The 11,547-nt window shown below is 49.3% G+C and overlaps 1 protein-coding gene across 1 annotated transcript; it reads left to right on the forward strand.

Annotated features, from left to right (window-relative positions):
- The first annotated feature begins 574 nt into the window (after positions 1–574).
- On the forward strand, positions 575–11,041 carry LOC101614573 (sialic acid-binding Ig-like lectin 10). The gene is made up of 10 exons (XM_012952330.2): positions 575–1,007; positions 1,143–1,427; positions 1,698–1,754; positions 2,059–2,325; positions 2,534–2,581; positions 2,676–2,933; positions 3,007–3,291; positions 3,631–3,721; positions 3,802–3,913; positions 10,712–11,041. Exons 1-10 carry the CDS (start codon positions 575–577, stop codon positions 10,964–10,966), a joined length of 2,091 nt encoding a protein of 696 aa, XP_012807784.2. The 3' UTR covers positions 10,967–11,041.
- Positions 11,042–11,547: the final 506 nt, after the last annotated feature.

The following is an 11,547-nucleotide window of genomic DNA, read 5'->3' on the forward strand; positions in this document are numbered from 1 at the left end:
AGCATAAATAGGTCCCATTTAAGCTTAGGATGTTTTTATACCAAGAAACAAGACTTCTTATTTTTTTTTAAATTTTCTATTAATTGTCTTTTAAATCTGGAAGCCAATTAAACCAGACATTGTGAATTTTACGGGTCAAGAGCAGCCTCCTTCAGGAGCCCTTTCTTCTCTGCCCCCACCATGGACTTTCACTTCTGCTTCCTTAGTGACGGGTCCCCAGGGTAAGCACCCACCGCCTCTCACCCACCCCCAGCCAGGCCCCAAGGCCACACACAGCTCTACCCTGTTGCATCCCCACCACCGGAGGTGGCTGGGAAGTTTCCGCCCCACGTGCCCAAGGGTCAGGCCGACATGCCACAACACACAGAGCCGGCAAGTTGGCACGGCTGGTGAGACATGGAGGAGAAAGGAAGAGTGACTTTGATGACATCTGAATTCACAGTCAACAGCTCACCTCGGAGGTGAGTCCCAAGGGCCCAGCTTCCGCCTGCATTTCCTCTCCTTCTGATCAGTCACAGACCCAGCTGAGGAGGCAGCCCAACTCATGCAGGTCCAGGAGTTTCCCAAGGCCAAGATGTCTCTGTTGCTGCCAGTGCTGCTGCTGTTGTTAGGCAGTGAGTGGGTTCAGGGCCAGCAGAGCCAGGCTACGGACAAATACAGTCTACAGGTGGAGAAGCTCGTGACGGTGCAGGAGGGTCTCTGTGTCCTGGTGCCTTGCTCTTTCTCCTCCCCCAAGAGCGCGTGGCCTAACTCTATGGTTTATGGATACTGGTTTACAAGAGGGACCAACACGGACAAAGGTCACCCGGTGGCCACGAACAACAAATATAAGGCAGTGCGACCTAGGACCAAGGAACGATTCCAGCTTGTGGGGGATCCCGGAAAACAGGACTGTTCCTTGATGATCCGAGATGTTCAGAGGGAAGACAGCATGGGGTACTTCTTCCGACTGGAGAAAAGCTTTGATAAGTATAATTTCCTGGATGGATTCATTCTGCAAGTGGAAGGTATGGGATGCAGCCATGGTGGAGATCCCCTGCCTTGCACTGGGATGGGACTGTGGAAGGACAGACCTTGAGGCTAAGTGGACAGGCTCTTAAAGGACCTGCTGGGGCACTAAGATTGGCCAACCTCTCCCCTAGGCCTGACTCAGAAGCCAGATATCTTCATCCCTGCGACCCTAGAGCCGGGACAGCCCGTGAAAGTGCTCTGTGTGTTTAACTGGGCCTTTGAGGGGTGCTCAGCCCCTTCCTTCTCCTGGAGGGGGGCTGCAGCCTCCTCCCAAGGAGGCACACCATCCACCTCCTACTTCTCAGTGCTGACCTTCACCCCAGAACCTCAGCACCATAACGATGAGCTCACCTGTCAGGTGGACTTCCCCAGACTGGGTGTGAGCACCCAGAAGACCGTCAGGATGAACATGGCCTGTGAGTGCGATGTGGGGCATTGGGCTGTGCAGAGGCCTGGTGGTGGGGACAGAGAATCCCCCAGCTCCAGGCTCAAGAGGGTCTGCAGAGAGGAAGGTGTGAAGCCTTGTCCTTGGTGCTCCTCGGCCCTGGGAAGGGATGGGGGTGGAGGCTTTGGTGCTGAGTTTTCACGTGTCTTCCTCGGCATGGTCATGCTTCTGTTTGCCTGAAGTACTTTCTCTGAGGTAATAAGATATCCCACCCTGAAGTTAGCTCACAATCTTCTCACAGATGCCCCTAAAGATCTTGTGATCAGCATCTTCCAAGGCACTATGTCAGGTACCAAGGGTATATCGGGGAGAGGGCAGGGTGGCCCAGCTCTCCTTGGGAAATGAAAAGTCTGAGGAGGGGCCAGTGACGCAGCTGATCTCATCCTTCAGCCCTTAGCTCTCTTCCTCCATCTTTCTGCCCCTCTTTCTCTGCGTCTCTTTCTTTGTTTCTATATGTGTCTCTGCCTCCACTATCTCCCTGTCTCTCTATCACTTGGTGTCTCTCATGTCCCTCTGCCTCTCCTCCTTCTCTTTCCTCTCTTTTTTTTCTCCTCCTCCTTCTTCTCTTTCTCCTTCTCCACAGACTCCTTCTCTTGCTCTAGAATCCCAAGGAAACATCTCACATCTGGAAGATCTGAAAGTCCATCAAGGCCAGGCCCTGAGGCTCCTCTGTGCTGCTGCCAGCGAGCCCCCTGCCACCCTGAGCTGGGTCCTGGAGGACCGAGTTCTCTCATGGTCTAGCCCTTTGGGATCCAGAACCCTGTGGCTGGAGCTCCCTGAGGTGAAGGCTGAGGACTCAGGACGCTATACCTGCCAAGCTGAGAACAGGCTGGGCTTCCAGCAGCGCACCCTGAACCTCTCTGTGCTGTGTGAGTGTGACCCACCAGAGGTCCCTGGCACAGGGAAGGGGTTGAAGAAGGCAGGGAACACACCAGGCTTATAGCTGCTATACCACCAGGTTGTTTGTGTTAGAGTCCCAAGGAGTAATTCACCCACCCACCTCTCCCAGATGGACAGATCCTCCGCCCAGAGGGAAGCCCCTGGCCTGTCTAGAGCAGTTCCCTGTCTCCATTGCAGATGCTCCAGAGGACCCAAGAGTGATGGTTTTCCAAGCAAATCGGACAGGTAGGAAGGAGGGCTAAGGAACAGGGCCTTGAGGTGTTCCACTGGGCTCCAGGTGACCGGACCTCACGTGCTCTCTGCCTCTTCCCTTCCCTAGTGCTGGAAATCCTCAGGAATGGCACTTCCCTCCCAGTCCTGGAGGGCCAGAGCCTGCGCCTGGTCTGTGTCACCCGCAGCAACCCCCCAGCCAGACTGAGCTGGACCTTGGAGTCACAGACCCTGGACCCCACCCTTTCTCCAGACCCTGGGGTCCTTGAGCTGCCTCTGGTCCAGTGGGAGCATGCAGGGAAATTCACATGCAGTGCGCAGAACTCGCTGGGTGCCCAGTACATCTCTCTGAGCCTCTCTGTGCATTGTGAGTGGAGGACGGGACACCTGATGCCACGGACCATTGTTCACCTGTTGACCCTTTTCCTCCCTCCCCACAGACCCCCCACAGATGCCAGCACCCTCCTGCTCCTGGGAGGCCGAGGGTCTGCTCTGCAGTTGCTCCTCCAGGGCCTGGCCGGCCCCCTCCCTGCACTGGCAGCTGGGGGAGGAGCTGCTGAAGGGGAACAGCAGCAATGACTCCATCACGGTCACCTCAAGCACCATGGGACCTTGGGCCAACAGCTCCCTGAGCCTCCACATGGGGTTCAGTGCCAGCTTTGGGCTCAGCTGTGAGGCCCAGAATGCCCATGGAGTCCAGAGAGCCACTGTCCTCTTGCTGCCTGGTCAGCAGCCTGTGGGAGAATCAAGATTCTCTGTGGAGGGTCTAGAGAGTAGAGGGCAGCAGGGATTTGTGCTTGGAACAGAAGTTGAGGGGATATAGAACCCAAGGTGCGTGTGCATACGTGCGTGTGTGTGTGTGTGTGTGTGTGTGTGTGTGTGTGTGTGTGTGTAGTGGGACAGAGGTGAGAAGGCTTGTCCTGGAATGTGGCCATCTTCCTAGAAGGAAACAAAGTGGTTTCAGGTACAATGTGTGCAGTGACACCTGGAAAATAGAAGGCCTCGTGAGTGTGAGACCCTCACGCTCCCATGGGATGCGCTCACCCATTTTTCTCCTTGTGCAGACAGCAGACCAAGCTCCACAGCATTCACTAGTGGTGTATTTCTTGGCATCGGAGTCATGGCTCTGCTCACCCTCTGCCTCATCATGATCCTGTGAGTTGGGAGAAGCTGTGGGGATCCGGGGTCTGGGCCCAAATGCAACAGTCCATGGTAATGTAGGGCTTTTCCCTCAGTATGAAGATGCTATGGAAGAAAAAGACTCAGGAGCAGACCTCCAGGCCCAAGATCCTACGGGGCAGCACAATCCTGGACTACATCAACGTGGTCCCTAAGACCAGATCCCTGGTGAGTGACTAGCCAGCCACACTACCAGTCATTTCTGTGAGTCATCATCCCTCTACTTCTTAACACACCCTTCTCCAATCTGCCTGAATCTTTGCCTTAGAGACATCAGCCCTGGCTCCTCAGAGCTCTTGCTTCTTCCTGTTTCCTAGTTTGAAGGTTAGAACACAGGCTGTTTCTCCATGTATAGCTCTTCCTACATTACTACCATCACCAGAAGATTTATAATCATAGGTAACATTTAATATTTGTTTTTGCTGTGCTAGGGATGGGACCTAGAGCCTTATGCATGCCTGGCCAGCATCCTATCGTCCAGCCACATCTCTAGCCTCTCACTATGGAGTCTAGACAGGAACTCTACTTTGAGCCACGCCCCCAGCCCTCACTGTGGATTCTGGGCAGGAGCTGTACCTCTGAGTCATGTCTCCAGCCCCTCACTGTGGGTTGTAGGCAGATGATCAACTGCACCCCAAGCCCTGATAATTAAAGTCTTCATGAGACAGTATATCCTATTGATTAAGTACAGAGTGGGGTCTGAAGTCAGCCTGCCTGGGCTCACATCCTGCTTCGGCTAGTGTGTTCTTGAATGTATCATTTGACTTCTCTGTTCCTCAATGTCTTGAACTGTAACACGGGCATCACAGTAGTACTTACCTTCCTGGATTAAATATATTCCACTAGTATAATGTTCAGAGGAGTTCCTTGGTCCTAGAAAGCGCTTGGTAAAGGTGAGCCACAAGTAGGGGATCACTTGTCACCACTGATGACTCCAAGCTCTGCCAGACTCTTCCCCACACTCCAGACCCACGTGCAACGGGGTGAGCAGCTGGTGGACACCTCACATTTAGTCAGTGCACAATCAACATTGATCACCCCTCTCGTTTATGCTCCTCACCCCCTCTCAGCCCCCTTAGTAAATAACACCAACTTCCCAGCCCTGTCTAAGGCCATAGACTTCTTTTTCACTCTTCTGTTCTGTGTCCCCCACAACCATTGCGTCACCAAATCCCTTCAGGAGACAGCCAAGCACTTCTCTCACCCTTCCCTCAACCGTGCAGTCCATGCGTCCATCTCTCACCCAGACACCTTAACGGGGTTGCGGTTGCGGGCAGAGCAGTCAGGAAAAGCCCTTAAACTCCAAACCCTGAGTTTGTATCTGTTTTAATGAAGACTTGGAATAAACAGACTGAGAAGGATAGTTTATAAACTATTACATTTATTCAGGGAAGTCAGGGGAATGAGGGAGAGTCCATGGACCAACGAAAGAGAAATGATACACCCATGTGGTCTGAGAGCCCATGGGGGAGTTGAGCATGGGTCTGGGGGGGGGGGGGAAGAACATGGAAAGGGATCTTATTACATTTAGAGAGAAAAAGAGAAGAAAAGTACAAAGATCTGCCCTGCAAAAGGCAGGAGGAGGTAGGGATCCCACGTGGGAGCAGGGGTTCTCTGCACCTCATTTCAACCCAGCTGGGCTTGCCAGAGCAGGGACCTGGGAGTTCCGGAGAGACAAAAAGCCAGCAAGAGGCCTTGCCCACCTGGTAAGAATCTATTTGTGATCTTATTGCGGTGGACTTGACCCTCAGACTCAGGTGAGCTTGAGGCTGAGTGGTCTGAGCTCAGGGCTGGCTCCCAAGCAGGGGCGAGAGAGCAGACTGGATGTCTGGATCAGACGCTCAACTGTGGTTCTGCTGAAGGGCAGGCACCGTGTTCCCTCTAGGGGCCCTCCCTCCTGTCTGGCTACCTAACTGCCCCTCAATACCACGGCCACCCTCTTCCTGTCCTCCCTTCGATTCTAGCCTTGACCCTTCCAGTCGATTTCTCTTCACATGGTATCCTTTAGAAACCCACACAGACACTTCCACCCTATGGAATACTTACTCCTCAGCAACCCAAGGAACCACCTCTTGCGGCCACAAGTTGGTGAGTCTTAGAGACATGCAAACAGAAAGTCCCCAAAGCCATGATTTTATATATATAGAGAGGGAGGCCAGCCTGAGACTACATAGTGAATTCCAGGTCAGCCTAGGCTAGAGCGAGACCCTACTACAAAAGGAAAGATACAGTGATGAAGCTGGAGAGCAGAGGAGTGCTTTGCTGGGGGAGGGGGGGTGGAGGTGAGATGAGTGGGTTGCTAAGCAGCAGGGAGTTGCTCCAGGACAAGGCGCAGGGCTGACTCTTGGCTCTGGCGACTGCTCACATCTACCTGTACTAGCGTGCTGAGGGCGCAAAGCCAGGGCCCCATGTTGGGCAGCTTATACAATAAACCTTTATTTTGTTGTGCTTCTGGAGGCCGAAAGTCCCAGCTCAGGAGTCAACAGGGCCGGTTTGGGGTTTTGTAGGCTGATGTCTCTTCCATGTGTCCTGGCCCGCTTTTCCCTCTGCTTATCTATGTCCCAATCTCTTCTTTTTAGGGACTAGGGATCATTCATATGGCCTCATTTTACCTTGATTACCTCTTTAAAGACCCATCTTGAGATGTTGTAGAAATTCTCTGGAAAGATCACTCCAACGCCAGGATGAGTGACAGTAGAGGCGATTATTAGGGGGGTGGGAGGGGGAGCTTGAGGGAGCCCTCCAAAGAAGCCCTGGCCCCAGCTGAGATATTATTTCCATTTTATAGTTTTCATAGCCAAGGGGAGGGGTAAGTGAACAAACACCATGTGGCAATTTGCATATCAATCATTTCTGTCGTCTGGCCACCCTAACAGTGAACTCCATTTTACTTTGTTTTAGCCTAAACTGTCTTTTCTTCTTATCTTCCCTTTGTGCCCGTTCTGGACAGTCACTTATTTGGGATTTTTCCATCTGCTGACAAGGATAAGTTTTAGCTCCTCAGCAGTTAACTCTTACGGGAACTCAGTGAATCAGTTCGACTTGAGCTTCTTTTCTACCATGCTATCGATCACATTCTGACTTACTAGGGATTAGGACTTCAGCACATGAACTTGGAGGGTCACCCGGTTCATTCGACAACACTAGTTTTCACACAGAGCTTTTGCACACACAGTGACTGGATGCAATAGGCTCTCATCCTGGTGAGTGCACAGCTAAGACAAGGATAGCCAAGAAACTTACGAGCAGAGAAATATTAGCTACAGGGAGGAGAGCATTGAAGTTATCTACAAAGCTGAGCCCTCCTCAAAGCCATCTCCTCCCTGAACAAAGCAATGTCCCCTTCAAATACATCACCCTCTCTGAACAAAGAACGCATAGGGATTTTACTCAGGGAGCTGTTACATATTCATACGGAAGAGGATGTGTAAGTTTAGACATACTTCTGAGGGTGCTCGGTTAAAGATTACCCTAAAAAGCCGGGCATGGTGGCACACGCCTTTAATCCCAGCACTCAGGAGGCAGAGGTAGGAGGATCACTGTGAGTTCAAGGCCACCCTGACAATACATAGTAAATTCCAGATCAGCGTGGGCTTGAGACCCTACCTCGAAACCCCCCCCCAAAAAAAAAGATTACCTGCCTCTGCATGCTCAGCCAAAGGGATACACTCCTGAGCATGCTCAATTGAAGTGTACATTCCTGAGCATGCTCAGATAAAGGATACCCTCCTGAGCATGCTAGGTCAAAGTGTACACTTTTAGTATGCTCAGGTGAAGGGTACAGTCCTTAGCATACTCAGCTAAGGAGTATACTCCTAACATGAACACCCTCAAGTTTAAGGTCATGGCTCAAGAAGGAAAGATGGTGGACACATTTTTTTAAAATCATAATTAGCTAAAGGTCATGAAGCACATATATAAAAGGTTGAAAGAGTTGGACATGAATGCCTCTGGGAATGCTAAGATTAGGTAAAAATTATACACAGCAGAAATATTTTGAAGATAAATTAGTATAGGTGATTCTCTGTAAAAGTAGCTAACACATACATTTGTCAGATATTAATATTATTATGTAAATATTATACTATAAAAATGTTGCTCCTGGGGCCTGGAAGGGTAGCTTACTGGTTAAGGAGCTTGCCTGTGAAGCCTAAGGACCTAGGTTCAGTTCCCCAGCACCCACATAAGCCAGATGCACAAAGTAGTGTATGCATCTGGAGTTCACTTGCAGTGGCTGGAGCCTTTATGTGCCCATTCTCTCTCTCTCTCTCTCTCTCTCTCTCTCTCTCTCAATATATATATGCCTCTTCCTCTTCCTCTCTCTCTTTCTCTCTCTCTCTCTCATAAATCAGTTAATTGATTAATTAATTATATTTGCTAAATATTACTACTGGAGAAACTGGGGCCTATGGACCCCTCTGTTCTACTTCCGCAACACCCTGGGACTCTATAATTATTCTAAAGTATAGAGCTTAAGAAAAGCATACATCAAATCACTTCCTTATCACACCTCCTAATACAATATCTCTGTATTTCCAAAGCCTTCTCCGGGGTCTTCATGCTCCTGTCTGGCTAGCTTCCACCTGTCTCCCTGGATTCCCTGCTTAATCACACAGAAAATCTTACTTTTACTCAAACAGATAATCTCATTTCCTCCACTGAAATAGTTTTCCCCCAGATTCTACGCTGCTTCTTGCCTCAGTTAATTCATTCTTTTTGTTTGACAATAATCTCTTAAGCTTCCCCAGGTGTTCTATTTATTTGCTCATCGTTTTTATTGACAAATCATAATTGTACAGGACACAATGTGCTGACTCAGTGAATTTCTGTACAATGCAGGGATCCCATTTGATGGAGTAGCACTTCAAGCATTCATTGTTTGTGGTGAGGTTACTTGCTTTGTGGGTATAGTTCTTTCTCTTTCTGTTCCTCCTCCTCTTTCTTGTCTACCTCTTCTTCCTCCTCTTCTGTTTTTTGGACCATCCCATGTAGCCCAGGCTGGCCTCAAAGTCACCTATGTAGCCAAAGATGACCTTGAACTTCTGACCTCACTGCTTCTACCTGCTGGGATTGTAGGCAGGCACCACTACGTCTGGCTTATGCCATGCTTGACTCAAGCCCCTGGCTTTGTGCACATTAGTGAAGCCTTTCATTGACTAAGCTACATCCCCAACCCAGCGACTCGCTTTATACAGCTTTACAATACACATCACACTGTGATCTGTGGTCATCCCAATCTCAGTAGGACATAAGAACTTATTTCTTGTGTATACTTGTAACCCACTGACTAACCTGCCCTCACTCCCCTTCTTTCCTCCCCAGCCTCTGATAACCACTGTCAAAATCTCCACTTCTCAGAGAACAATGGTTTTTACATTCCACATAGGAGGTAATACGTATTTGTCTTTCTGTGGCTGGCTTTTCCACTTACCATAATGCATGTCATCCATGACATCACTAGTGATAAGATTTCTTCCTCTGGTGGCTAAATAATATCCCATTGTTCACATGTACCACATTTCCTTTATCTTGGCTATTTGAATAATTGCAATGACAAAAGGCCACAGACTGGGGAACTTAACAGACATGAGAACAGAAATGCAGATCTCTCTTTGAAACAGTGACCTCATCTCCTAGATGCCTTATTTAAATCATCATCCCACCTTCCCTTCTACTGTCTATTATCCTGATTTATTTTCCAATCTTTTATTTTTTAATTCATCATTATAAAAAGAGAGAGTGAATGAGAGAGAGAATGAGTGCGCTAGGGCCTCCAGCCACCACAAACTTCAGATGCATGTGCCACCATATGCATCTGGCTTATGTGGGTTCTGAGGAATAGAACCTGGGCCCTTAGATGTCAGAGGCAAGCACCTTAATGGCTAAGCCATCTGCCCAGCCATTAAAAAAAAAACAAAAAAACACAAAATCATTATTTATTTATTTGCAAGCAGAAAGAGATAGAAGAGAGACAGACAGAGAGAATGGACTTGCCAGGGCCTCCAGCCACTGCAAATGAACTCCAGATGTATGCACCTCTTTACATGGGTACAGGGGAGTCAAACCCTGGATCCTTAGACTTTACAGGCAAGCACTGTAACCGCTGAGCCATCTCTCCACCCCCCCTAGTTAAAAGAAAAATTAATCTATTTGCAAGCAGAGAGAGAAGATGCAGACTGGGCATGCCAGGGCCTCCAGCCACTGCAAACAAACTCTAGACACATGTGCCACCTTGTGCATCTGGCTTTATGTGGGTATTGTGAATTGAACTCTGGTCATTAGCCTTTGCAGGGAGGGGCCTGAACCACTAAGTCATCTCTCCAGCCCTCCAGCCCTATTTTTTATGCATTTATTACTTGGCCATTATTATATTTTTGTTCATTTTTTTTGCTTTTGTGTGTGTGTGTATATATGTGTAACGTAGTACATGTAGTGTATGCATGTGTATGTGCCCCTGTGGTGCACATATTCTCACCTGTGGTGAGACACACTAGGCTGCAGAGGCCAGAGGGAACATCCAGTATTTCCCTCCGTCACTGTTGACCCCCACTCAAGGCTCTTATGTAAGCCTTGAGCCACAGTTTCTTACTCATCCCAGAGCTTGCCATTTTTTCACAAGCACTGAACATTCTTGGGACTCCTCTTCCCCACAGGGCTAGGGTTACAGATGCCATGCGCTTGGCCATACTCAGCAGTTTATGTGGGTCCCAAAAATCTAACTAGAACAGTCTCTCCGGTCTCCTCAGGCCCTCATGTTTGCACGGGAAGCACAAGCACTTTTAACCATCGAACATCTCTCCAGCCACGTTCATTTATTGTTTGTCCTGTCCCCAAGACAAAATGCAAGCTCATGGTCGTTGGTACAGTCCCAGCTAAAGCCCCTTACCCTAAGCAGGTGCCTGGCATGTGGCAGGTGAACACGTATTGGTTGAGTAAATGAATAAATGATGGTCATTATTCCCTCAGAATCGGAATCGGAAGGCCAAGCCCAGCCCTCCTCCCAGGACCCCTCCTATAGGCACCCACTGCCCTGAATCAAAGCAGAAGAAGAACGAGCCACATCTTGTTTCTCCTGGTTACCCAGAGTCCAAGTCACCCACCCAAGCCCCAGCCTCCGAGAATGAGAACGACCCAGAAGAACTACATTACGCTCACCTCCACTTCCCCTGCCTCAGAACACAGGACACCCAGGCCGAGTATGCAGAAGTCAGATTCCACTGAGGGTCTCCTGGGGTTTAGGACTGGAACCTTGGCTGGGGAGAAAGGTGGGGCAATAAAGAGGTTCAGAGAACAGGATGCACTGCCTCCCTTCTGTTTCTGTACTCTCTTTCCATCTTTCTTTCTTAAGACAGGATCTCATATAACTGAGATTGGGTTTAACTTGATATGTCACCAAGGATGACCTTGCGCTCAGATCTTCTTGCCTCCACCTCCTCAAAGCTGGGACGACAGACCTAGCAGCGGTGGGGATCGAACCTAGGACCTTGTGCATGCTAGACAAACACTCTACCAACTGATCCCCGGTCACACAGATAGTGTCTCTCTTTGTATGTGTGTGTTTTAATTTTTATTTATTTATGTGGGGGGTATGTCAGAGCCTCTTGCCACTGCAAACCCCAAATGCTTGTGCCACTTCTTGCATCCAGCTTACATGGATGGCTTAGGAATCAAACCCTGGGCCATCAGGCTTTGCAAGCAAGTATCTTTAACAGCTGAGCCATCTTCCCATCCCCAGAGTATTTTGTTTACAAAGTATTCCACTATATTATTTAACGCCCACAATAAGCTCATTAGGTTCTTTA

This window comes from Jaculus jaculus, chromosome 14 (genome assembly GCF_020740685.1).
Source record: "Jaculus jaculus isolate mJacJac1 chromosome 14, mJacJac1.mat.Y.cur, whole genome shotgun sequence".
Classification (NCBI taxonomy): Eukaryota; Metazoa; Chordata; class Mammalia; order Rodentia; family Dipodidae; genus Jaculus; species Jaculus jaculus.

Bases quoted from the DNA above. Each gene is read 5' to 3' on its own strand.
- LOC101614573 (XM_012952330.2), top strand. From the start codon at position 575: ATGTCTCTGTTGCTGCCAGTGCTGCTGCTGTTGTTAGGCAGTGAGTGG. The intron at 1,755-2,058 runs GTATATCGGGGA...CTCTTGCTCTAG, and splicing joins CACTATGTCAGGTACCAAGG to AATCCCAAGGAAACATCTCA. The intron at 3,292-3,630 runs GTCAGCAGCCTG...CTCCTTGTGCAG, and splicing joins CACTGTCCTCTTGCTGCCTG to ACAGCAGACCAAGCTCCACA.